This window comes from Perognathus longimembris, chromosome 20, assembly GCF_023159225.1.
Source record: "Perognathus longimembris pacificus isolate PPM17 chromosome 20, ASM2315922v1, whole genome shotgun sequence".
Classification (NCBI taxonomy): domain Eukaryota; kingdom Metazoa; phylum Chordata; class Mammalia; order Rodentia; family Heteromyidae; genus Perognathus; species Perognathus longimembris.
The window spans coordinates 44057153-44084826 of record NC_063180.1 but is presented as its reverse complement, the minus strand read 5'-3'; the positions used below and the strand labels follow the sequence as shown (position 1 = coordinate 44084826).

General features: G+C 52.7%; 1 protein-coding gene across 1 annotated transcript; it reads right to left on the bottom strand.

The window, feature by feature from the left end:
* Positions 1–11: 11 nt before the first annotated feature.
* Positions 12–27674, bottom strand: Rec114 (REC114 meiotic recombination protein). Its single transcript, XM_048369068.1, is given in 6 exon segments — positions 12–172; positions 576–617; positions 620–895; positions 1853–1936; positions 14092–14181; positions 27516–27674. Coding segments are annotated over 6 exon segments (810 nt in total). The 3' UTR covers positions 12–13.

The window sequence follows — 27674 nt, the reverse complement described above, 5'->3', positions numbered from 1 at the left end:
TGGGTGTAGAGCCTTAGTCTCCCGGCCCCGCCAGCTTCCGAAGCTCCTTTTCCACTTCTTCCACGAAGGCAGGGAAGTTGCGGTCCAGGAGGCACAGGCGTAGGAAGGGGCCCAGCTCCTCGCCGCGCCACGCCGACGCCTCGCGGCCCAGCTCCTCCGACGCCAGGAGACTCTGCCCAGAAGGAGAGGCGGCGGCTCAGCGGGGCGGGTGGCCAAGGCTCTGCTTCCGGGGGCGGGTCTCCTCCTGTGGCTGTGGCCCGGGCGGGGGGGAGGGCGAGGGGCTGCGGGCGGACCCCTAGCGGGCGCCAGGCCCGCAGCACGGCCATGCCGGGACGGGGCAGACGCGTCCCGCGGCGGCGGGTCCCGCCGGGAAGCTAGCTCGCCGGGGCGGGCCGAGCGCCCTCCCGTCCACCCCCCCCACCCCCCACCCGGCCATGGCGCTGAGCAGAGCCCGGCCGGGCACCCGACCCTCCCCGTGGGCCGTGCAGGGAGCGCCTGCGGCCGGGCCCCGGGCCCCGGCGATGCTCTCCTCTCCACCGCCCGCCGTGCGCACCCACGGGGCCCGCGCTCCGCACCTGGGCGAGCCGCGCCACCGACGTCCGCGCCGCCGCGCCGCCCGGGTCCCCGCGGGGCTGCAACGAGAGCGGGGGCCGCGGGTGAGGGGGGCGGGGGGCCCTGCGGAAGGAGACCCCGGGGCCCGGCCCGCCCGTCGGCCCGCGAGCCTACTCACGCCCGGCTCCTCCTCCCCGCCGGCTCCGCCGGGCCGCGGCTCGGGGCCGCCGGGCGCCTCCACCGTGACGTACGGGGCCAGGCTCCGCACGCAGCTGCCGCACCGCTCGAGCGCCGCCTCCTTGGTGTCTCCCGCGAACTGCACCCGGAACATGCGGCTCTTGTCCTGCGGGGCAGGCCAGAGGTCACGCGAGGGCGGCCCCGGTGCGCCCCCCCCCCCCCCCCCCCGTGGGTAAGGAGCTACACAGAAAGGGGAGACGGCGAGTAGTCTTCGGCCTGGCGGGGGGCGGGGGGCGGGTGGGGGGGGAGTAGAGCGAGGTGCAGCTGCTGTCGGACTGGCAGATGGGGGTCCGATGCAGCTCCACAGCTCTAGAAAGCCTTCCTCGCCTGCGACTAAGCGCGGACAGCCCCGGGCGGCCACGACCCCCGCGACTGCAGTGTCTTCTGCCTCTCACTCCGGGGTCCCCGAGTTGGACTCGCGGAGAGGCCACCCGAACGAGCTACAGATGGGGGGCACCTTACGGCCCACGCTGAAGCCACCGGGCTGGCACAGCTGCGAGGACGGGGCAGGCGCACGCGCACGGCGGCTGCTTCTCACGGGAATAAGCGGACGCATTGTTGCCTCCTCTCGCAGCAAACGGCCGTCCCGAATGTGCGTGGACGTGGGGAGCCGCACACGCCAGTGAGGGGCACACGGAACACGTGACATGCAGGCTGGTAGTGAAAGCTACACGGCTGTTCTGCAGCCCCGTTTTATTTTGCATTAAGTATGAAAAGGGAACCGCAGCTTGCTGCTTAACTGACCCCTACAGCCAACACCAAGTCATATCGAGCTGTGTTCCTAAGCACCCAGGCCCGAGTGGGCAAGCCCACGCAAACTGTGGGAGGACAACCCCCCCCCCCACGTTCACTTTTTAATCAACCTACTAAGTGAACAGAGGAGCAGGAGGAAGCATCTGCTGCCTGGCCATAGCCCGAGTTCAAGATATCATTTCTTTGATTATCCCTGAGACTGAACTCTTCCTGCTCTTTCAGTGCCGGCCTTTCTTGCACATGCATGCCAGTGCCGGCAGACCCTGTCCCCCCCCCCCCCCCATGAGCCCCACCGCCAACTTCATCTTGCCTTTATTGTTGTTCCAAACAACAGACAGTCCATGCGCCTCACAATCTTGAGCCAGTTCTTGCTGCCGATGAGTGAGAACCCTTCCTGAAATGAAGTCATGAGGCAACTTAGCAGCAGAAGCAAAGGGGACGAAAGGGGTGCAGCACTTCCCACTGCGACTGCCACTCCACATGCCAGTGGGGCCCCCCAAAACTTGTTTCTAGGCTTTAAAACACGTGTGTATATACATTACACACACACCCCAAACACCCTTCCCCCACCAAGGACAGCCACTGAAATAGAATTATGCATACACTTGTACACATGTATGTGCGTATATGACTATTCCCAAAGGTCTGCACATGGAGTCACCCTGACAGTGTCTATAGCCTTGGCCCACTTTTAAGCTGGGTTATAATTAGTCATTTTTATACACAGGAAATGAACTCTGTCGTTGTGTCAGTTCTGGGCGCTGTCCCTGAGCTCTTCAACTCAAGGCTGGCGTTCTGCCACTTTTGATCCACAGCGCCACTTCCGGTTTTATGGTGGTTAATTGGAGGTAAGAGTCTCATGGGCTTTCCTGCAAGGGCTGGGCCTTGAACCGTGATCCCCAGGTCTCAGCCTCCTGAGTAGCTCGGATGACAGGCTCGTGAGCACTGCGCCCAGCCATCAGCTTTCTTTTTTAACCTTAATTCATAGCATTGTCTCTGAGTGGAACCTGTAACTTTTATGTAGCTAACGATCTTTCAGATTACTATATTGACAGTAGGTTTTGACATTTGAGCTGGGCTGGTTGCTGGTGGTGGTGGTGCCTGTAGTCCTAGTTATTCAAGAGGCGGAGATCTGAGGATCGCAGTTCAAAGCCAGCCTGGGCAGGAGAGTCTGTGAGACTTGTATCTCCAGTTAGCCATCAAAAAAGCCAGAACTGGGGCTGTGGCTCGAGTGGTAGAGCGCCAGCCTTGAGCAAGAAAGGTGAGAGGCGGCGCCCCAGGCCGGAGGTCAGCACCAGCAGCAGCACACCTGTGAACACACAGACGGGAAAGGCCATCTTACACTTACATTTGGTTATGAATTTCACCTGACATGCCCCAGTTCTCCGCTTTTTTATAGTTAGCGTCTGTCGCTCTTTTCCATGTGATCCGAACATCCGTGCTGAAAGCGCGCCTGTCCCACGCGCGTGAAGCCTGAGGGCCCGCCCGTCACCCCAGCTGCTCGGGAGGCTGAGATCTGGAGGATCACAGTTCAAAGCCAGCCTGGGTAGGGAAGGCCCACAAACGCCCTCATCTTCCACCGACCAGCAGAGAGACGTGAAGGCACGGCTCGCGTGGTAGAGCCCTCGCTGAGAAAGCAACCCAAGGGCAGGGTGGTGTGTTCAAATCCACACACACGGCAGCCAGAGCGCTGCGGAGCCAACACAAGATTCGTGCCAGTGTTGCTCCTGGCGTTCCCAGAGCCCACGTGTGCGGCACGGAGGCAGCGTGCGGCCACGCCAGCCCCGGGTTCCCTCGTGGCAAGGACGAGGCCCGTCACGTCCTGACCGCGCTCTGGCTTCCAGTGGCACTTGGGCCACGCGTGCGGACGCCGCAGGCAGCGGCAGGGACGTGGATTTCACAGTCGCCGTGATGACCGCGCGTCGAGAAGCCGCCGGGCCGGGGGCCTCTGCGCTCCTTCCCGGCCTTCACGTCTTCTAGAAATCAGGTGGGCAGGTGCTGCGGCTCACGCCTGCGGCCCTAGCTTCTCGGGAGGAGGAGAGCTGAGGACAAGGGTTCAAAGCCAGCCCGGGCAGACAAGTCCGTGGGACTTGATCTCTAGATAACTCCAGGAAGCTGGAAGTGGAGCTCAAGGATGGTGCCCTGGCCCCGAGTTCGAGCCCCAGGAGCATCAACAAGAAGAAAAACTAGATGGGCCGAAAGGCGAGACGCAGGAAGGAAAGCCTGTCATTGTGGGAACGTTTCCATTTGACGCCTTCGGTCAGTGTGAGAACACGGAGACGGGGGGGGGGGGGGGGCAGCACACGGCGGAAGGCCAGATACTTCGTGAGCAGGGGAGGGGAGGGGCGCGCGTCCTTGGCGGCCAGCCCTGCTTCCTCTCCCCCCCCCCCCCCCAACGGAGCCCAAGCCATGGGAAGCATCGGGAACAATGCAGCCGCGGAGCCCGAAGCCGGGTCACGGCCCTCGCTGCTCTGTCTCGGATCCATTTGGGGGGGGGGGGGGCTCCAGTGGCTCGAGTGCTTTCCTTGGCCGTCTTCATTGCGCCCCGAGCCCGGCGTGCCCCTCCCCCGCATGCTCGGCTCTTAGGGGTCGGGAACCCTCGCAGGCTGACCCACTTAGCGGCTGAGTCTACTGTCTCTCTACCTCATCTGCAAAGACGGGGGGGGGGGGACAATTCCAACTGAAAATCACCAGCTTTGTGTTGGCGCGACGCGGCGAATCCCCCGCACGCAGCACGGGGAGCCGCCAGGACACGAGCGGCTCCTGAGCCCCGCTGAGGGCGAGGCCTGGCGTGACGGCCCTCGCCCCGCACGGCACCCACAAACCAAACCGCCGAGGCGCGGGGGGCCGCAGTGAGTGCTCTCCTAGCCATCCGCTCCGCCACGTGGATCCTAGGGGACCCCGCACTGGCTTCCGGCCTCCACGCCTGGGCCTTGTCGCCTCCAGATGGGAACCAGCGGGCTAAAGGAGGAACTCTCAGGTCTGGGAAGGTGGCCTAGTGGCAGAGTGCTCACCTCGTACACATGAAGCCCTGGGTTCGAGTCCCCAGCACCACATAGCGGTCAGAGGTGGCGCTGCGGCTCAAGTGACAGACTGCTAGCCTTGAGGCACAGAGAAGCCAGGGACAGTGCTCAGGCCCGGAGTCCAAGGCCCAGGACTGGCAAAAAAAAAAAAAAAAAAAAAGAACTCTCCGGTCTTTTCCCAGAAGGCACTGCGCTCCGCCTGACGGCCACAGGCAGCGGAGCCACGGGACCAGGACGGGACCAGGACCACCGTCATCTCGGTCTGGGAGCAGAGGAGGAGGAGGACGCGGCGAGGCACCGAGGGTGTGCAGGGGCGAGTGGGCAGAGCGCCCGCCGCACAGGGAGGAGGGGCGGCCGGATGGGGGGCCAGGCAGCCGGGGCCGGAAACCCCAGTGGGCGTGGGGAGGGGGAAAGGGCTGCCTTCCGCCTCGCAGGGCTGGCGGCTGGCGAGGGGAGGAGGAATTAGCATGGGGGGGGGGCGCTGTCCCAGGCCCGCGAAGCCAGCCAGCCAGTTTCCATGTGTTACTCCCCCACTCAGGACACCTCGCCCAGGATGGGCCCTCCCCATCTCCAGAGCCCACGGAGACATGAATACGCGGCGGGGGGGGGGGCACCGCATGCTAGGTGCCACGCGTGCTGGGGGAGGGGGCGGGTGGAGGGTAAGTGGGAACTGTGTCGCAGGTGACAGTCCTCATGCTACTTGGGGTCGCGGTTCCCTTGGTTCAGTATCTACGAGGCGCCTCCTGGGCGAGCCGTGCCGAAGCACTGAAGGGTCCCGCACACCCACACACCCACACACCCGCCGACACGCCTCACCCGGAAGCTTTGAGCAGAAGCACTGAAGGGTCCCGCACACCCACACACCCGCCGACACGCCTCACCCGGAAGCTTTGAGCAGAAGACGACAAACAGTAACAGTCTCAGCGAAATCTGCTCATTGTTCCTTCAATAATAGTGTTTTGGGTTTTTTTTGCAAATGACAGCTTTTCTATAATATAGATTTACTATAAATAATAGATTTACTATGAGAAGATATAGCTAATCATAATAGATTTACTATAAAAAGATAGAGCTAATCCAACTGAACTATCGGGGTGGAGAGAGGAAGGAACCTTATTCCAAATCTGTGTTTTCAAAAAGACCCTATGTTCTTTTTGTGTGTGTGTGCGTGCACGCGCGCGTGCGTGCGCGGTGGTCCCGAATTCAAGGCCTGGGTGCTGTCCTTGTGCTTTTCTTTTTTCCTCAGTTGTGGGATTTGAACTCCAGACATAGGTGCTGTCCCTGGCTTCTTTTTGCTCGGGGCTCGCACTCTACCGCTTGAGCCACAGCGCCACTTCCAGCTTTTTCTGAGTAGTTTATTAGAGTGAAGAGTCTCGTGGACTTTTCCCGCCAGGGTTGGCTTTGAGCCCCAAACCTCAGGTCTCAGCCCCATAAGTAGCTGGGATGACAGGCGTGAGCCCCCAGAGAAAGAACCCACCGTTCTGGCAGAATACTACGAAGTAAGTAACCTCATGCCGTCTAATAAAGAGTTTAAAAAAAAAAAGTGCGCGTGTATGCAGGAGCTGCTTGCTTCCTTACAGAACAGTGACAAGCTTTTAGGAGATGGGCGCCAAACAGTGTCTATTTAGTGTGTGACTGCCTCCTCGGTTCCGCGCAGCCCGGCGCCCGAGCCAGCCCACAGGAGCCTCACGGCCGCGCGGTCCCCCCCAGACCGCGGTGGGGAAGCCGGACATCGGGACCCGCATGTGCAAAACGCGCAGAGCCGCCGGACGGCAGCGGCAGGAGACGGAGCGAGGGGAGAAGGCGCGTGGGTTGGGAGCGAGCAGGCCGGTCTCGGGAGCCGGCGTCTTGGAGTCACGACGGGCGAGGGAGGAGGGGAAGAGCCGGGCCGCTCCGCGCTGGCACGCAGGGCGGGGGGGGGGGGGGGGGGGGGAGACAGGTCGCCGCCGTGGCAGCGCAATGGGACAAATGCGTAATCAGTTTCAGAGGCAGAGCGGGCCAGATAAGCGGAGTTGCTATCAGCGCCGTGGCGGCTCCTGCCCACAGCGCGGGGGGAGGCTCCGGAGTCCTATTTAGAAATGGCAGCCGCTGATAGCAGGTGCCACGTCCGTGAGGCCATGAAGACGTGAGCCGCCGCCCCCCCCCCCCCCCCCCCCCCCCCCCCCGCCAACGCCTGCTCACCTCGCCGGGAGCAAAGGTTACGCTGTGAGGAAAGCATTTCAGCTAAAAGGAGAAAAAGGAAGCTGAGTGCTTCAGGCCCCGATAAGACAGCGCTAGAACTGAGGCGGCGTCCTCGCCAGACCGCAGTGCTAAGCGAGTACGGGCGCGCGCGCTGGGCGGGGGCTTGGTGAGGCCTGGCCACGGGGGACCGGTGCCCGGAGGACCACGCCGAGCAGCCACGAGTGGCAAGGGAGCGTGGCCAGAGAGGCACGGGTGGGCAAGCCTACCACACCGGCCGCGCGCTGAGCGAGGGGGGGTTGTCCACCATCCCAGCCGCACGGGAGTGGGGGGTGGGGGGGCAGTTCCAGCCCGCTCCAGGCAGAAGTGCTTGTGAGATTGCTTCTCAGTGGCACGGAGCTGGGCGCAGTGGCACCCCCCCCCCCACCGTTCCATCGAGAACGCGGAAGCTCAAAACGGGGGCACTGCCGTCCAGGCTTACATCAAGGCAGGAGTCAAGACCCTCGCTTAAAAATAACCAGTGCAGGGCTGGGTATGTGGCCTAGTGACAAGAGCGCTCGCCTCGTAGACATGAAGCCCTGGGTTCGATTCCTCAGCACCGCATACACAGGAAGAGCTGGAAGTGGTGCTGTGGCTCAAGTGGCAGAGCTACAGTCTTGAGCACAAAAGCTCAAAGACAGTAGTACCCAAGCCCTGAGTTCAAGCCCCATGATTGACATTAAAAACTATAATAATAAAGTTGTGCTGCCAGGAGTTGGTGGCCTGTGCTTGTAATACTAGGGAAGTGAGGCCTAGAAGACTCTCAGTTCAAAGCCAACCCAGGCAGAAAAGTCTGAGACTCCATCTCCAATTAACCAGCAAAAAGCCAGGCTGGAGGTGGGGGCTTGTTCAAGTGGCAGAATGCTAGCTGTGAGCAAGAAAGGTGAACACAGGCCCTGAGTTACAGACTCAGAAATGCCCTCCCCACCCAGTTGGAAGTGAATTAGACATTTTAAAAATCCGATGAAAGTTAGATTTGGGCAGTTACACAGTTCACATACATAGGAATGTAGCACTCTGACTGGTGAACACAAGGACGATTCCTCTGGAAGAATATTTGCTCAGGGTGTGAAAACACAAAGGCATCTAAAGCAAAACACAACACCCGGAGCCCGTCATTTCCAGGATGACCCAGGTTTCCGAGCCATGTCCAGACCGCGTAACTCTGGGTGTCAGGCATAACTAGACTCAGGTCAGAGCTCACTGAACCCCGAGGGAGTGGCTGGAGGCAGTGGGGCGTGGGAAACTGCCCCGCCTGGGCGTTCTGCGCTGAGGGGGAGATGCAGCCGGCCGGGCTGTGTGAGCGGCTCGCTTGCCAACACGACTGGGGAGGAGGGTGTGACCGGAGCACACGGTGGGGGGGGGGGGCGGCCGGGCAGCTGCAGATAAGCAGGGGGCGGGAGACGGTGCAGATGCAATGAGGCACACAACGGTGCTCCAGAAAAGCAAGGGCGCAGTGCTCAGCCCTGCACCTGGCCCAAGCAGTGGGGTGTGGACGCATGGGCGAGAATCACCGAGATCTTTCCAGAAACCAAGCCACACGTGGCCATGCGCACCGGGGGAACTGCAGCGAGGGGAGTGGCAGCGCCACGCAGAAACTGAACAGACGTGTGTCTGGAGAGCTACAAGCAGCTCAGCCCCAGAACACTGGAGAAGGCACAGCAAAGCCACATGGCCCCGTCCCACGTCCATTAGGTGGGGAGGGGGGAGGAGCCCCGCAGCCGCTAACACCTGCCGCGGCCCCTACACCGGCCACTGAGCCGCACCATCCTCTCCAGGGGGAGCAGGAAAGAGCAGGCACTGGCAAGGATGTGTGGAGATTGGAACCTGGTGCACTGTTAGTAGGAATGCTACATGGTGCAGCCAGTGTGCAAAACAATACAGAAGCTCCTCAGAAAAGTTTAAAAAAACAACAATTACCATATGATCCAGCCATTCTACTTATGGACAGAGTGCCAGAAATATCCATACACTGATACAACAAGCAGCGAGCAAAATGTATACAAATACAATAGGCTATTTCTTGGTCCCCCCAAGGAAACATGGATGCAACAATGTAGATGGATTTTAAAGACAGTAAGATTCGTGAAGTAAACCAATCTCAAAAGGACAAACCGTAGCCAGGTGCTGGTGCTCACGCCTGTAATCCCAGCTCCTCAGGAGGTGAGATCTGAGGGTCATAATCCAAAGCCAGCTCAGGCAGGAAAGTCTGTGAGATTCATCTCCAATTTGCCACCAAAAAGCCCTCAAGTGGTAAAGCCTTGAGCAATAAAGCTCAGGGATGGTGCCCAGGCCCTGAGTTCAAACCCCAGGACTGCCACACACACACAAAATAGGTTCAGATAGAACTTTTTTTTTTTTTTTGCCAGTGCTGGGCCTTGAACTCAGGGCCTGAGCGCTGTCCCTGGCTTCTTTTTGCTCAAGGTTAGCACTCTGCCACTTGAGCCACAGCGCCACCTCTGGCTGTTTTCTATATATGTGGTGCTGGGGAATCGAACCCAGGGCTTCATGTATGCAAGGTGAGCACTTTTGCCACTAGTCCACATTCCCAGCCCCCAGGTAGTACATTTTACATGTGTTTACTACAATTAGAAAAAAGAAAGTCGTCAGGGGGTTGTACTCCACCTGCCGGGAGTGGAGAAGGGGGGCCAGCGAGCCCAGGTCCACCGCAGACCGAGGACGGGCTGCGGGCTCACGTGGGCTCACGTGGGGTGGTCGTGCTGTAGCATCGATTGCACATGAGGGATGCAGAGTGCTGGGGGGGGGTGTCTGCACTGCCCCTCCCCACAGTGCACCCCCAGAGGCTCAACAGACAAGTGAATGGGCAGCGGCTGCCGGTCAGCACGGTGCAGGCAGTTGGCGCTGACGTCCCAGGAGCGCGGCAGCGGAGACCTGCGAGGCTGGAGGGTGCTGCGCGTGGCCGCTGGGACCACACGGAGCGCCTTGCTGACCTGTGGGATCGCCACAAAGCTTGGCTGGCCGTCTCCCTGAAAGAAGGGGCTCTGGGGGTGAGGGTGTAGCTGTCATAAACACTGAGCCAGAATAAAGCTAGCACCTTGTAATCCATGCCAACAACTAGATTTTTATACCGACTCCGAAATGGCTAAAACTCTCAACAGTGGGCCCTGCTGTCCCCACTTTTTATTAGAAAAGCTCTCAAGATACACCCTCCCAGGCCGCTTGCGCGAGACGGCGTGTACATGTGACAGCAACATAAAACTGCAGTTGAGGCTGGGAATGTGGCCTAGTGGCAAGAGTGCTTGCCTCGTATACATGACACCCTGGGTTCGATTCCCCAGCACCACATATATAGAAAACGGCCAGAAGGGGCGCTGTGGCTCAAGTGGCAGAGTGCTAGCCTTGAGCAAAAAGAAGCCAGGGACAGTGCTCAGGCCCTGAGTCCAAGGCCCAGGACTGGCAAAAAACAAACAAACAAAAAAACGCAGTTGACAACTGGAGAATCCATTGTTTGCTCTTCTAGACTGAGTTTCATGGATTACAGAAAATACTCAATAAATTATACAAACTGACAAACTGCTTTCACTTAGGCCGCAAAATATCTTTTAAACATGTGTTTGTATTTTAACACACTCACACATACACATACTTTAAGAAATCAAACACTTTCACAATAAAGTTTGATTCTTCCTCAATCAACCTTTCTGAATATTTAAAATTTTTATTTTAACAGTACTAAACAGAACTAAAAAAGAAAAAAAAGCACCTCAATAGATGCAGAAAAGCATTCACCAAAATGATTAAAAACTCAGCGAACCATCACAAAGGAAACAATCAACAAAATGAAAAGACAGCCCACACAATGGAAGGACGTATTTGCAAACCTTACGTCTGACAGGAGGTTAATGTCTGAAATGAATAAAGAACTCAAATTTAATAGCAAAACCAAAACAACTCAGTGGAAAATGGGCCACCTATCTGGATGCTCAGTCCCGGTCCTGCCTTGGCCACACCACAGCTCCAGACATCAGCTCCCAGGGAGAAAGGCTCCCTGGGCTCCGGGTGGTGCGGCCTCCCTGCGTGCCTAGCCTGTGCCTGGGAGGACACAAGGCTGCACCGGGGCTGGGCAGGAAGCAGAATGCGAGGACCAAAGAGGCCAGGGCCCCACAGCACCCTCAAGGGCACCCCCAACGACGTGAATACAATGTGCATGGCACACACGCGCACATGAACACACACACACACAGCATTCTGTATGCCTTAAATACACATACAATTTTCATCTGAAAATAGTCTCAAAGGGAGAAGAGGAGGCACTTCTCAGCAAACTAGAAATAGAAGGAACTTCCTCAATCTCGTTCTATGCACAAAAAACACAGTCTCCACAAATGTGCTTAATGGTGAGACTGAGTGCTTCCTCCCCAAGCCTGGCACAAGCCAGGATGCCAGCAGTGGGCATTTCTAGTCTGCAGGTAGAAGATGACCAAGCCAGTGCATCTGGAGGGAGGGGCGGGCTCAGATGGCAGAGCTGGGGAGGCAGGAGGTCAAAGTTCCCTCACAAACAACAGATCATCTATGCAGGACAAGCTTAAGGCATCAACATTAAAGCTACAGAAATGAACTTAGTGAGATCACAGGACACAACTGACTTCTAAAATATTGACCGCATGTTTCTACACATTACAAGAATCTACCAGATATTCAACTTTTAAAACTACTTATGACAGCAAAATATATATATATATATATATATATATATATATATATATATATATGAAGTACTTGTGGACAAAGTTAGCAAAGTACATGCAAGACTTCCACTACTGAGAGAGAGGGCAAGTGCTCACGGCGTGGAACACTCAACAGCAGGCAGCCTCTGCTCCAGATTGATTGATGCCTTCAGAGCAGCCCCGATCTAAATAACAAACAGCTGGTCTTTGCAGGAAAGCTCATTCTGAAATTTATGCGGAAACACAAACAACACAGAGTAGCCTAAACAATCCTGGGCAGGAACACAGTGGAGGACTTAGGCTATGGGTTTCAAAATTTACAACAAAGCAAATCTAGACAGTGCTATTCAAGGCAGGCTAGAAATGATGGCAGGAAAAACCCAACACAGACTTAGCAAGTGAGTTTTCAATAGACGTGCCAGGGTAATTCAATGAGGAAAAGCTGTCTTGTCAACATATGGTGCTGGAACAAATTAATGCACATGTGCCAAAAAAGAAAACACAATTCCTTAACTTTTACCTTATATTAAAAGTAAATGATGTCAGCCGGGCATGGTGGTGGAGGGCTACAATCCTGGCTACTTGGGAGGTGGTGGTTGGAAGATCACAACTCAGAGAATAACCCAGGCAAAAGCATGAGATGTCATCTGAAAAACTAAAGCTAAGGGGCTCGGCACACCCTTAAGCTGGTGGAGAGCCTGCTCAGTAAGTGCAAGGCCAAGTTCAACTCCAGTGATATGCTCCCAACTGCCCCCCAAAACAAAAGCCCAGTTTCAGAAGTAAATTCCCAGGCTGGGAATGTGGCCTAGTGATAGAGTGCTTGCCTAGCTACCAGGAAGCCATGGGTTTGATTTGCCAGTATTACATACAGAAAAAGCTGGAAGTGGCACCGTGGCTCAAGTGGTAGAGTGCTAGCCTGAGCACAAGACAGAGCTCAGGACCTGAGCTCAAGCCCCAGGACTGGCAAAAGACAAAAAACAAAAAAACCAAAGTAAATTCTCTAAGACCTATGATTACATTCCTTAATATGATAATTTTATGCATATTGGATTGCTTTAATTGAGGGAAGAAAGGATTCTATGCAAAATAATAAAGCAAATATTGCTAAGTAAAACTAAAAGTTTAATTATAGATCATATGCCTAAATGCAGATGCTACAACTACATAAAACTTCTAGAAGGAAACAAAATTATCTTTGCAAGCTTGGAGCTGGCATCAGTTTATTAAACAGCATTCAAAGAGTATGAGGTAGAAGAGAAAAAAATAGACTTCAAAAATTTAAACTGTCTATTCATCAAGACACTGAAAACATAAAAAAAGAATAATCACAGCTGGATGCAGTGGCTCATGCCTATAATTCTAGCTACTCAGATACCAGGGACTGGAAGGATCAAAGTTCAAAGCCATCCCAGGTAAAAGCTTGCAGATTCCATCACAAATAAAAAGCTGGGTGTCAGCAGCCCTACTTTTGGCAGACCACAAACAAGAACACACTAAAGCCACTAGCACAACAATGTTCATCACAGCACAATTTGTCATAGCTAGAATTTGGAGCAAAACAAGATGCCCCTCAGTAGACGAATGGATCAGGAAAATGTACATATACACAATGGAATTTTATGCCTCTATCAGAAAGAATGACATTGCCCCATCCATAAGGAAATGGAAGGACTTGGAAAAAATTATACTAAGTGAAGTGAGCCAGACCCAAAGAAACATGGACTCTATGGGATCCCTCATAGGGAATAATTAGCACAGGTTTAAGGCTAGTCACAGTAGAGGATCACAAGAGCCCAATAGCTATACCCTTATGAACACAAAAGATGATGCTAAGTGAAATGAACTCCATGTTATGGAAACGAGTGATATATCACTGTTATAATTACTTTCAACATGCGATGTGAAACCGTAGCTTCTATTGTTGATGATCCTCTTGTATCCCCTTCCTGTGGTTGTACCCGCACTATCACTGTATCTCATCTGAGTACATTGGAAACCGTGTATACTGGTATTAGAACTAGGAAACTGAAAGGGAATGCCAAAATCGAGAGACACAGGGTAGAAAAGACAAACAATTACAAAAGCAATACTTGCAAAACTGTTTGGTGTAAATCAACTGAACAACTCATGGGAGGAAAGGGAAAGGGGGAGGGGGAGGGGGGGAATGAGGGAGGAGGTAACAAACAGTACAAGAAATGTATCCAATGCCTAAAGTATGAAACTGTAACCGCTCTGTATATCAGTTTGACAATAAAAATTAAAAAAAAAAAAGCTGGGCGTGGTGGCACATGCTTGTCATCCCAGCCACACAGGAAGTAGAAACAGAAGGATCATCTGAGCCAAAAAAGTGAGATGGTATTCAAAAATGAGAGCAGCCAGGCCTGAGGGGCTCATGCCGGTTGTCCTAGCTACTAAAGAGGCTCAGATCTGAGGACTGTAGTTCAGAGCCAGCCCGGGCAGCAAGGTTCATTAGACTATTATCTCCAATTAACCAGAAAAAAGCTGAAAGCGGAGGTGTGGCTCAAATGGTAGAGCGTCAGCCTTGAGTAGAAAAGACAAGTGATAAGGCCCTGAGCTCAAGCCCCTGGACCCGCACAAACACCACATACTGAAGTACATACCAGTAGGGTCTCCCCTTGGGAAATAAAGATGTGACCAGATATGACTATGGTGAGAACCAGGCATCCAGAAGCTTCACTGGAATCAAAAACCTCGAAAGAGAGAGAGAGGAATAGGTTAAAAATAAATCAAGCAAGCAAGCAAAAAAAAAAATACATCTCGGTACTAGTGAACAATACAATTCTAATAACTGCTTGTTAGCCCTCCTATCCTGATCTTGCCCATTTAACCTGTAACCACTGCTTTATAGAGAAATTTCTCCTCTTATACACATAGGAACTATCAGGCTTTCGTAAAACTAAAATCTAACTTTTTGAAGCAAAAATATTACCACATTAACTAACAAGAGAGGCCAGACACAGTGGCTCACACCTGTAATCCTAGCTACCAAGGGGGCTGAGATCTGAGGATCCCGGTTCAAAACTGGCAGGCAAGTCCATGAGACGTATCCACAATTAACTACCAAAGACTAGAAGTGGTAGTGTGGCTCAAGTGGTGGAGCGCCAACCTTGAGTGAAATTCAAGTCATAGAACTGGTGTGTGCATGCCTGTGTGCACGCGCACGCGCACACACACACACACACACACACACACACACTACCATCTTACCATATGAAACACTGGGGAAAAGCACCCGGCCCAGTCCAGCCTCCTCTCCTGACTGCAGAGCAGCAAGCAGGAGTGGATGGAGCTGCGGCACCCCTGCGAGGAGCCCCCCCGTTAACCTGACGCCGCACTGTGAATGCTTCCTCCAGGGGTAGGAAGAAAACAAACCATCCACTCTCACCCCTCTACTCAGTGTTCTTACTGGGGTTCTTAACCACTGCAATCAGACCAGAGATGAAAAGTGCGCAAGACAGCAAAGGAAGAAGCAAAACTGTCTTTAATCAGACATTATGATTATGTGAAAAATCACACATCTTACTAGAACTAATATATTAATTTTAAGAAGCTTGCATATGCAAGATTGATAAGGGGAAAGCAATTACATTTATACAGACTTGTAAAAAAAAAACAACTTTAACAAAACCCTGGAACTTAATTTCAGAAACATCCAAATTTGGGCTGGGAATGTGGCCTAGTGGCAAGAGTGCTTGCCTCACATACATGAAGCCCTGGGTTCGATTCCTCAGCACCACATAGAAAATGGCCAGAAGTGGCGCTGTGGCTCAAGTGGCAGAGTGGCTAGTCTTGAGCAAAAAGAAGCCAGGGACAGTGCTCAGGCCCTGAGTTCAAGGCCCAGGACTGGGAAAAGAAAAAGAAAAAAACATCAAAATGTGGAGTACATAAAAAATAGGAAGGACTATGGGACGCAGGGCGCACGTAACAGAAGACAGGCACGTTGAGATGTGAGAGAATCCGGGGACAGCAGTGCATGAGGGAGATGGATTTGGGGTGCCCAAGATGCTGGCAGGCAGAATCAGGTCCCCCGAGGGGTGTCCACAGTCAACAGCTGGAATGCGTGGATGCTCTCCCATGACAAGCGGACTCTGCGGATGCTCCGGGGTCTGGAGAAGTGCAGAGCATCCCCAGGTCCTTACAAGGGAAGGAGGAAGGCAGGGCAGGACCGCAGGCAGCCTGCTGCCTGCAGGACAGACATTCTCCCCAGAGCCTACGGAAGGAAGGAACGCAGCCCCAGCCGCACAGGAAGGTTAGCACCCCCCCCCCAAGAAAAAAAACAAATGTGACACCCGGCACTGCCAGCTGAGGACGTGAAGCTGCCAGCGTAGACGCAAACCAGTACAGATGCCAACTCCCCAAATCTGCTGACACAAATCTGTGATATCCACCCACATTCCTCACTTTTGTTTTTGTAGAAATTAAGCTACTTCCAAGATACCTATGGAAATGCAAGGGTGCAAAGCAAAGAGACCATGTACGGAGTATGGAGCTCGCTAATGTTAGCCAAGCACCAACCACGCACAGGCCCTCTCACAAGTAATCTGGGAAAGAAAACATGTTTGCTGGACAGCCACCGAGGCCAAGGGCTACTCCAGATGTTCTGTTCCATCTCTGAACGGAACATCCCTGCCTTTCAGGGCAAAGGTGGGCTGCAGCGGCCCAGAGAGACGAAGGCAGGCTGCGGCCACCCCGAGCTCACCCAGCCCCCGCGGCTTCCCGCACACAGCACATCCTGGTGCAGGTTCTAAAAGTAGCCCCTGAAGGATCCGGTGGGCTGACCATTCACAGGGCTAGGATTACATAGATAACTTTTTTTTTTTAATGTCAGTTGTGGAGCTTGAACTCAGGGCCTGGGCACTGTCCCGAAGCCTCTTGTTCTCAAGCTAGTGCTCTATCAATTGAGCCACAGGCCCGCTTCTAGTTTTTTGAGTGGTTAGCTGGAGACGAAAGTCTCATGGGAACTTTTCTGCCAGGGCTGGCTCTGAACCACAATCCTCAGATCTCAGCCTCCTAAGTAGCTAGGATTACAGGTATGAGCCACTGATGTCTAGCTAACTTTAAAAAAAAAAATACTAGTCCTAGGGCTTGAACTCAGGGCCAGGGCACTGTCCCTGAGCTTCTTTTGCTCAAGGCTGATCCTTGATTAGCTAGGATTATAGATGTGGGCCACCAGCGCTTCCAGGTGTAACTTCTTTGAAAAGTTTAAGATCTTTAACAGGTGCAGTTCAATGGACTTAAGAAATCAAGTTGTAAACTTCATGACAAGTCAAAAGTGAAGCTCTTCCTAACATCAGCTTTCCCACACAGGACACTTTTGAACACCTTGAAAGGAAGGCTGAAGAAGATGGAGTTGGTTGGAAACTCCTGGCTAGGGCTGACCCTGTCCCTGCGTTCTGGTCCACAATGCCCCGAGGGTCAGTGGTTAGAGGAACCGACCACACCCCCACCAGGCAACTGCAATGAAGGGTGCATGTAGGAAAATATCGTAATGAAACCCATTGTTTTGTACAATATATGCTTAAAAAAAAGGACAAACCAACCCAGCATGGGCTTAGAGGAACAAAAACAAAACTGTTGAAGGATATCAATAGTCTAAACCAAAATAATGATTATTAATAACACTGAAGGAGAGTCTCAGAGCCCAAAGTGTGCTTTCTGAATACAAAAATCCAACAGTTAGTTGAAGAACTGTATGACCACAGCTGAGCCCAAATAAATGGTCTGAGAGATCAACCCGAGATATTTAGAACTGCAGAGCAAAACTGCCGAGAAGAAATGCAAGAGTAGATCTACGGCTAAGTGCAGATAGAGGTCAGATGCAGGAGATTGCATGTGACAGGTCAGCTAAAGCGGGGTGAAGAAAGGCACCCGTTTAACAAATAACAGAGGACATCCCATGACCACAGAAAGATGGAAAGGGGTTAGGTTCCAACCACTATCAGGGTGGAGGAAAAATCAACAACTAGGCATTGTGATGAGATGTCTGAATTCCAGACAGGAGGTAGCCTGCTGGGGTGCGGTCCGGGGCCTCTAACTCCTGGCCCTCTTCAGGGCTGAGCCTTGGGGCTAAGCACGGACACTGACCGTGAAGACTGGGTCCGCCCTAGCAGAGAGTTCCCAATGAACTTGACCTCCCCATCGACCTTGAAAGCTTCCAGTTAAAAATAAAAACAGGCCAGGCTCCGGTGGCTCACACTTGTAATCCTAGCTACTACTCAGGAGGCTGAGCTCTAAGGATTGAGGTTCAAAGCCAGCCTAGGGGGCTAGGAATGTGGACCTGGGGTAGAGAGCTTGCCTCACATACATGAAGCCCTGGGTTTGATTCCTCAGCACTACATATATAGAAATAAGCCAGAAGTGATAAGAAGCCAGGGACAGTGCTCAGGCTCTCAGTCTAAGCCACAGAACTGGCAAAAAAAGAAAGCCAGCCTGGGTCGGAAAATCTGTGAGGCTCTTATCTCCAATTAACCACCAGAAAACTGGAAGTGGTTGTTAGGTTTTTAAAGTAGGTAGCCGGTAAAGGAGAACGCCACGCGGTATTCAGGCAGGAAAGAAAGTTTATTACCGAACTGCTGGCCTGTGGCCAAGATGATCCATGGCCGGAGAGAAGGGAGAGAGAGAGACCCCCACCCAGCCCTGCTTTATTTAGGGCAGGGGCAAGGGGTGTGGCCAGGTGGATTAGGATGTGAACTCAGGGAAAGGGGAGGTAACTGCCTCCAGGTCTGCTGGTTACCCAGGTAACTGGGTGGAGACTTAATGAGGTGGGGGCATCTGCATGTAGCCCTCAGGGAGAGGACCTAACAGTGGTGTTGTGGCTCAAAGTGGTAGAGCGCTAGCCTTAAGCTGGAGAGCTTAAGGTCCAGGCCCAGAGCTCAAGCCCCAGGACCAGCACAATACATACATACATACATACATACATACATACATACACCACTCTTATTTCAATGACAGGATTCTAGAGAACTTTTTTTTGTGGGGGCAGTACTAGGGTGTGAACTCTCAGGGCCTCAAGTTTGCTAGATGTACTCTGCCATTTGAGTTATGCCGCCAGCTCAACTTTTTGCTGGTTATTTTGGAGATGAAGTCTCAAGAACTTTTCTGCTGTGGCTGACTTCAAACCTTGATCCTCCAGATCTCAGCCTCCTTGAGTAGCTAGGATTACGTGACTGAGTCACCAGTACCCATGAGGAAAGCCATTTTTTAGACATGGCAACGGAGAGAAACATTTATTCTACTTCCCCTACACAATCCAACCACATGGCAACCAGAGTGGGTGCAGGAAGACCATTTGTGCAGAAGTAGTTGGGTACTGGGTTAAGAAAAAGCATAAAATTACACTATCAACATTCTGTAACTCCCAATTAATGCCTGTAGGCATTGTGCTTCATAGCTCCATCATAAAGGGGAAAGTAGATTATACCCAGTAGACAAGCAACCCATCCCGAGTAATCTCATTCCAGAGGAATATGCTTGAGTTTGATCAACCTCTGTTTATTCAACCACCAGTTCACAAGAAAACGATGGAAGAACCACAAAAGCTCCCATGAGCCGTCAGTACAGGGGTGCAGCCAGCTGCGGCCAGTGCTCAAAGTCCACAGAGACCCTGGCTACTTTGCAGAACACCTTACAGGGAGGCGGGGAGGCAGGTGTGGGGAGGGAGAGGGAGGGGCGAGTCAGGGTTGAAGAAGTACACGGAGGGAAAACCTAAAGACAAAATGGAAGGCTCCCAGCCAGCCACAGTGTGTGGGCTTGTCAAGGGGAGGCTGTGGGCAATGGGAGTGCTGACTGCGGGGAAAGAGGCCTTGGATTTTTAGGGGCTTGATGGTTACGCTGTTAAAAGTTCTTTCCATGTAGAGTTAGAACTGAAGTAATGACTGGTGGGATCAGGTGCATGGGACTGGCTTCAGGACAGACCATGAAGGGGTCACTCTGCTGTGCTCCCCCAGTGCTGGAGATGGAGCCGGGGCCTCCCACACTGGGCGGGAGCTCCAGCACTGAGCTACACACCCAAGCACGAGTCGTTTCTTCTCAAGACTGCGACACACACACACACACACACGCGCGCGCACGTGCTGCAGTACACTGTTATTACTGGGTAGTAAGAATCCCCTCAGGGGCTCGGAAGGTGGCTTAGTGGTAGAGTGCTTGCCTGGCGTGCGTGAAGCCCTGGGTTCGACTCCTCAGTACCACATACACAGAAAAGGCCGGAAGTGATGCCGTGGTTCAAGAGGTCGAGCGCTAGCCTTGAGCAGAAGCAGCTCGGGGACAGTGCTCAGGCCGAGTTCAAGCCCCAGGACTGGCAAAACAAAACCATCTCCTCAGTTATGTCATCACCCTCGTGGAGAGGAGTGAGTCACGCTAATGACCACCACACCCCTGACCAAACAGTGCCATTTGGCTTTTCCCACAGAAATGCACGGTTAGGAGCCATCAGAAAAACAACCTCCAAGAGTGATAATCCACAGATCTTCCCCGCCCCTAAGAGCAAAGACACACATGGGAATTTTTTTCCCCTTGAAAACCTACAGAAAACAGTCCTCTCGTACCAAAGCGTGAGGTGTGACTCCTCCTCTCCCACAGGGCCCCGTGAAGGAGGGCACCGGTGCCGAGAGCGTCTGGGTCTTCCAATCTAGCTCTCAGAGTTCATGTGGACTTTGTTGTATGCAAAGCATCCTTCCTGCCAAGTCTTTGAAAAGGCCGAGCTGGGCCCCTCTGCGGGTGCTTCTCCTTAACTCTCCCCCAGAAGGGTCTGAGTACGGTGCCGCACCCCCGCAACCGCAGCTGACTGGGAGGCAGGGCCGGGAGCATGACAGCGTGAGGCCTGCGTAGGCACCCGGGGAGACCCTATCTCACACGCTGTGCCCTATCTCACACGCTGTGCATGGGTGGGATGGCAGGGGCCTGTGATCTCAGCTACTGGGGAAGCAGGAGCAGGAGGATGGATTCCAGGCCAGCCCAGGCAGGGAAAAGTGAGCTCAAGACCCCCGACCTGCAAACCCAACTAAGAGCAAAAAGGAGACTGAGATGGGAGCCGGCCCGGGCGGAACGGTCACAAGACCCCGTCTCAACCAACCAAAGGCTGAACACACAGGTGTGTGCTCCGTCATGCCAACTAGGTGAGATGCGTGAGAGAACTGAGGTCCGAGCTGGCTCGGGGATACATGTGAGACCCTATTTAAACACAACTAACGACGAAAGGGCTGGTGGTGTGACTCAAGTGGTAGAGCACCACCTAGTAGTAGGCCCAAGGCCCTGTGTTCAATCCCCAGCGCCACGAAAGATCTCCCAGACTGAATAATCCTACAAAGCCGCCGGGACGGGACAGCTGCGTCCCCAGCGGCGGAGCTGACCCGGCCTGGCACACCCTGGGTGGAGAACGAACGAATTCCACCACGGGCTCACTTTAAACCGTGCCTTCCTTAATCTCCTGAAAGCACGAAAGCTGGGGAGAAGGTCTTGGCTGTTTATTCAGACGAGTTCCGCCTTAGATCAAGTTACGCACACGAGCCCGGGGCCCCGCGGAACGGAGTGCGAAGACGGCACCCGAGAGCAAGCGGGTCCTGATCAATTGGTATCTGGAACCGATGAGTTTGTCACAGGAATGGAGGTGGTGTAACATCGCGTGCGAGGCTCTGCAGCGCGTACAGCACGCAACCCGGCCGCGCAGGACCGCAGGCGGAAAAACGCGTCCGGACACGGGAAGCCCCACGGGGGCTCACGTGCCCACCCGTCCTTACCGGCCCACACTGCCGCCAACCACCACAGCGCCCCGGCTGTCAGAGAAGCCACCGGGGGCCAGGCGCTGCTCCGGAAGCTTCCGCCGCAGCCGGGGTCAGCATCCCACATGGCACATAGGGACACATGGGTGGCATCTTAGTATGTGGTAGATGTCACTGGAAGCCAGTGTGACCCTAGCTCCTCAGGAGGCTGAGATCTGAGGATTACGGCACAAAGCCAGCCCCAGGGATGCAAATCCAGGAGACTCTCGCCTCCGAGTAACCAGCACAAAGCCAGAAGTGGAGGTGTGGCTCAACCGGTAGAACACCAGCGGAAAAAATCCAAGCAAGAGTTCAAGGCCCTGATTTCAAGCCCTAGTACCAGTGCGCGTGCGCACACGCGTACACGCACACACACACACACACAGATTCCTATGGAAGAAGATATATGACTGGCTTGAAGACCACCAGGGTTTGGACTCTGTTCCCCGCTTCCTCTGCTAACCTGTGGTGGGCCACTTGTCCAGGTTATGGGAAGAGGTCCATGGGAATATAAACTACAGGGCGCCACAGCATAAGGCCCGCGCCTTGTCGGCTGTCCCCCCTTCGCCCCTTCCTACAGAATACGGCGTGTCCCAGGAGAGCCTCTCCAGGGAACGATGCTTCGGGTCTGGCCTGAGTAGTGGAAGCTGTATCTGCAGCCATCGGCTGGGATTTAAGGAGGCAATCCCTAGAGCAAACAGGACAGAGCATCAGCCAGAGTGAAAAAAAATCTCTTACTTTAGGGGGCATTAGGTGGAGTTCTCTGAAGAACGTTGCCTCCAGAGTAGGGGGAAAAAAGTTCTGGACCAAATGTTGCTCTGGTCCCACCAGACACAGCTGAAAAGCAAGCCTTGAAAGAACCTGTTTCCAAGTTAACTTATCTCAGAAAAAGAAAAAGCCCTCAAGAATATCTAGAGGAGGGCTGGGAATATGGCTTAGTGGTAGTGTGCTCGCCTCGCATACATGAAGGCCTGGGTTCGATTCCTCAGCACCACATATATAGAAAACGGCCAGAAGTGGCGCTGTGGCTCAAGTGGTAGAGTGCTAGCCTTGAGCAAAAAGAAGCCAGGGACAGTGCTCAGGCCCTGAGTCCAAGCCCCAGGTCTGGCAAAGAAAAAAAAAATAAGATCTAGACGTGTTACAAAAATACCCTATATTCTACAAGGTAAAAGTCACAATAATGATTCAGTCAAAACCCATCAGGAGTGCAAAGAACTACTTAGTATTTGCAAAAATAATTTCCTTGGGGTTTTACAGAATCTTTGATTTCCCTTTAAAAAAAAAAACAACAACTACTATCATCTTTCTCATTTTCACCACGTGTGAAAATAATTCCCAAATCCCTCTTCGCACGGTTGCATGTCTGTGCCCACAAGAAGCACCCAAGCTTTGGGACCAAGAAAACCGGGTCTGAATTCTTCCTTCCCAACGTATTTCCACGTTCTGGAAAAGCCAGAGAAACTCCCGAGGGTCAGTGGACTTTTCCCCCTAAAATGGGTTTATTTTCTTCCCAAGGCTGCTGCAGCAAATATATTTTTTAAATTACTGATAGCTATCATTTCCTAATAACACGCTGCCGCACCACATATTCCAATGTTTTCAAAGACCCATGGTGCTTGGGTAGAGGGCTGGCTCTAGGGATACGAAAGGAGAAAAGGACCCGAAAAGCAACTGTGTTGAGCCCACATTTAAAAGTTCATTGCGAGTCAAGCTTCAGATTCTGTTTTTTAATTTCTAAGTAGGGCAATTATTTTAAGTTCCTCCTATAAAAATTAAAGGATGATTTTTTTTCCCCCTTTGAAAGTAAGAAAAAAAAATCTAAAAAGTTGTCAGGATCAACCAATTAGGGCATGTCTGAGAAATACTTGGAATCTGAAAAATATGGTAAAACTTCAATTTTAAAGCAACCTGCAATTAACATCACCTTTCAAAATTATCCTCAAATTAGCCGACTAAATTATATTCAGCCAAAATACATAAAATGGACTGATCTGTTATTATCTTCTCGGGAAGGCTGGGCCCACAGATGTAAGGAACGAAAATCAAGTTCAAGTTTGTATTTCATTTGCTCATTCTCCTTCAATGATGGCAGATGGCTTAAATATTAACCCTATTAATAAAGTACTTGAATATTCATTACACATCTGATCCACTTAATTTATAACTCCAAAAACTCACATTATGAATTCTACTGCACGGGTGCCCACGTGACTCAGTTTCCCAAACCTGTCGCTCCAAGTAGTCCTCATGCCTACAGCCCGGACATCCCCAGAGCCTGTTAGAATCACACACTTACTCCCTCAGGCTGCGTCTATTCTAAGCCAGAACTTGCACTTTAACAAAACTCCCAGATGAATCCTCTGCCTTTTCAGTATGAGGAGCTCACTGGAAGCTGCTGTGAAGTTGGTTTTTGGGATTTTCTTTCAGTGTGTGTGTGTGTGTGTGTGTGTGTGTGTGTGTGTGTGTGTGTGTGTGTGTGTTTTGCCAGTCCTGGGGCTTGAACTCAGGGCCTGAGCACTATCCCTGAGCTTCATTTTGCTCAAGGCTAGCACTCTACCATTTAAGCTACAGCTCTACTTCTGAATTTTTGGTGGTTCACCGGAGATAACCCGGGCTAGCTGCGAACCACAATTCCCAGACCTCAGCCTCCTGAGTAGCTAGGATTACAGGCGTGAGCCACCAGTACCTGGCTGGTTGTGTGTGTGTGTGTGTGTGTGTGTGTGTATTTTTTCTTTGACAGTTACAAAAAAAATTATCTGTTTTCAAATTGTGGTTCAACTGAACCTCCTTTGTACAACTACTTAATGAAGTGTTTTTTAAAATTCTGGTTAAATTTTCCCCAGATAGTGACTTGTTAACAATTCAGAATAGTAAATCACGATATCATGCATGCACATATTCTATACAATAATCTTTATGTCTCAGACAACCTTATTCCTCAGCTAGGACTTCAAGTGTGAGAAATCTCATATTTTCCTTTGGGGTTGACATTTCTGTCTTTGCATGTGGCCACCACGATCACACTTTCTTTATAACTAAACAACTATACAAACAGCACGGAACCATGAAAACGGATTCCACAATTTCAGAGAAAAAGAAATTCGAAACAGGCTTACTGAAAGTTAAATTGGCAAGTTGCCACCAGAATGGCTCTATCTTGCACCAGAACGTTTTTGTGCTTTACCCTGACAGATTTTTTTTTTTTTACTGCAGGTACCACATATTTTTAAAATAAGAAATTCACCTAGGACTTAAAGAGGGTATAGTTCTTCAGATGGCTCGTCTTCTATTATTAATATTACTGCACAATAGTCACTGTGCCCATAAAGTAGAACAAATCTGACTTCTAGGCTGAAACAGATCATAGCAGGCAGGCTGGTTCGGCACAGGTTCAGAGAAAGGTACAAATGTTCCGTTTCAAAAGCTGTGCAAAAGCCAACTTCATCTCTTGTCCCTTGTCGTGGTGGCCATGGATTTATGCCAAGCGTTTGAGAACTATACGATCAAGTGCTGCTTCTTATAAGCAGTTATAAAGAGCTTTGCAAAGAGAAGTGGGGGGAAAACAGAAATCAAAACCAACTTCTACAAAATGACCAGCTGTCCGCAGGTCTCTCCATTGCCACGCATGAGGGACCCGGCCGCACCTGCGCCAGTGCCTCCAACACAGATGGCTTAGGAGAAAGGGCTAGGAGAGGATGGAGAGAAGTTACCGAGGAACCTTCAGGATTAGTCTCTAAAGTAAAATATGCCAGCGTTCGAACAGCCCTAGCTTTTTCCAAGACCCAATTACAGACCCATCGCTCCTGAACTCAACACTTCCCCCAACACTGCAGTTTCAGCCTGAGTCGTTTTTCAGGATAGAGAGTTCCACAGAGAGCACACTAGTGTTTAGAGCTTTTAAAAAAAATGGGCCTCCAAGGCAGGTGCTGGTGGTTTGTTTATCCCTGTCATCCTAGCCACGCCGAAGGCTGAGATCTGAGGACTGCAGCTGGAAGCCAGCAGGGGCAGCCACGTCTGTGAGACTCGTATCTCCAGTACACGACTCAGAAAAACCACAAATGGCACTGTGGCTCGAGTGGTGAAGTGCTAGTCTTGAGCTTCTTTTTAGAAGCTCAGGGGGCCCTCCCTGAATTCAAGCCCTAGGACTGGCACCAACAGTACATTGATTTCAAGCTGCAGAGTGCTCTTTAATCTTCTGGAATGTGACAAATAATTCACCATGCCCTGCCTTTACTCCTGCTCACGGGCACACCTCTCAGAGGGAGCACTCTGCTTCTGTTTCCTGTTCTACGCCTCACGCTTCAGTGCACACCTGCCCGGCTTCAGGGAAATGCCTCTCGGCGAAGACCGCGGAGGGCCTGCCGGCGGCGGCGTCCGACCGCTCAGCATCCTCTACCCTCCTCCGAGCCGACGAGCCTTCGTCCCCCGGGGACTTCCCATCTCAGTCCCCGGTCAATCTTCTTGGGACTCTGGCCCCTCTCCCTGCCCTGCAGACCTCGCACTACCTTGGGGCTTGTGCTGGAATCGCATCTAAGCCCGTGACTGGAAAGGTCACCTTCATGCTGCTGACTCACACCTCCAGCCCAGATCCGCCTTCCAAGTCCCCCCACACACAGGACACCCAACCGTCCACTCCGTGTCTTTGATGGGTGAAATGTCTTGAAGTCAACAGAACCCAAGCCAACGTGCTTGTGATCTTTCCTTCCTCCAGCGCTTCCCGCTCCCCAAGCAACTGTCAGTAGCTCCTGCTCTCACCTACTCTCCTGTCCAATCAATGACCCGGCCGCCTTCTTGGGCCTCCAGAATCCACATCCCATTTCCCTATCTCCACCCTCCCCTCAGCAACCATCTCTGTCCTACACTAAATGTTCTTCCTGAATCCACTCATCCTTCCCACTACTGCCCAAAGCCCCCTGCACTCCACCGCAGGGCCAGCTCTCCAGGATTAAAAATGCCCCCGTGAGAATCCTTCAGAGGCTTCTTGTTGGTTCTTAGTATTACACAACAAGACAACTGCCCACCTCCCAAGACAGCCTTGCCTCACCTCAAACATCCCTTTACCATCCCCAGGCTTCTCCCTGTGTTCCCATACTCAAGTTTTCCCAGTGGTGCAGACGTAGCATACATTATGTCTTCTTCTTGGAAGTGTTTGATTTCTTTCCTTGTAGTCTTCTACTAACCACAACTGCCCCCAAACACATAAGTACACACAAGTGTATATACACACCCAAGTGCAATTTAACATCCCCCATGCGCTGTTTTAGGTGAGTTACATGTTACCAGACTGTGAGGTGATTGATAAGTTACTGCAAAGTAATATCGCCTATGAAAGCTGGGTGCTGGTGGCTCACGCCTGTGATCCTAGCTACTCAGGTTGCTGAGATCTGAGGACGGTGGTTTGAAGCCAGCCTGGCCAGGAAAGTTTGTGACATCTCCAATGAACCACCAGAAAACCGGAAGTGGAGCTGTGCTCAAAGTAGTAGAGCACTAGCCTTGAGCAAAAAGACCTCAGGGACAAGTGGGACTGCTATGTATGCGTGTATGTATGTATGTACATATCAATCAATCATTTGAGTGCTGGTCCTGGGGCTTGAACTCAGGGCCAGGATGCCCTCCTTGAGCTTTTTTTTGCTCAGAGCTAGTACGCTACCTCTTGAACCACAGCTCCACTTCTAGCTTCAAATAAGAGTCTCATGGACTTTTCTGCTGGGGTTGGCTTTGAACTACAATCACTCTGATGTTAGCCTTATGAATAACTACAAGCACAGGCCTGCTATCTCTTGCTTGTTGCTCCAATCCCTAAAGAGAGAGCTGGGGTCGTACAGAGCATCCAGGACGGCATGGGGAGTCGCATATGCCTGTCGCTCACTACATCTGCTGGCTGGAGGAAAGGTTTCCATGTGTGCCCAGGAGGCCTAGAACCAAACGCACGCGCACACACGCCCGCTTTCCTGTGGCCCCTCCCACCTCTCCCCTCCCCCCTCCCTCCCCCAACCACATCTCACTCCCTCCACGCACCGCACCACACCACACGCCCACCATCATCCCCACCCCCCCTCCCCCACATCCCCCTCCCCCCTCTCCTGCAACTTACCTCACCCCACCACCCCTTCACCTCATCCCTTCTCCCACCCCCTGCCCTGTACCTCGCGCCATATGGCGCCTCATCCTCAAGGCCTGAGCACCGTGGCCTCAGGCCGCAGCCTTCCCTTCCTCCCTTCCTCCCTGCGGACGAGGCGCCATTTCTGCCCTTGGGCCTAACTTACTTTCCAAGTAGGAGAAGACGCCATGGCAGCCTCTGGCCCAGGCCCGGGCGACTCTCCGGGCCCTGAGAGCATGAAGCGGCCGTACCGCTGCAGAGGCCACTGGGTCACCTCTCCCGGAAGTCCGAGCCCCGCCGCCACTTTTCCCGCTCCCGCCGCCAT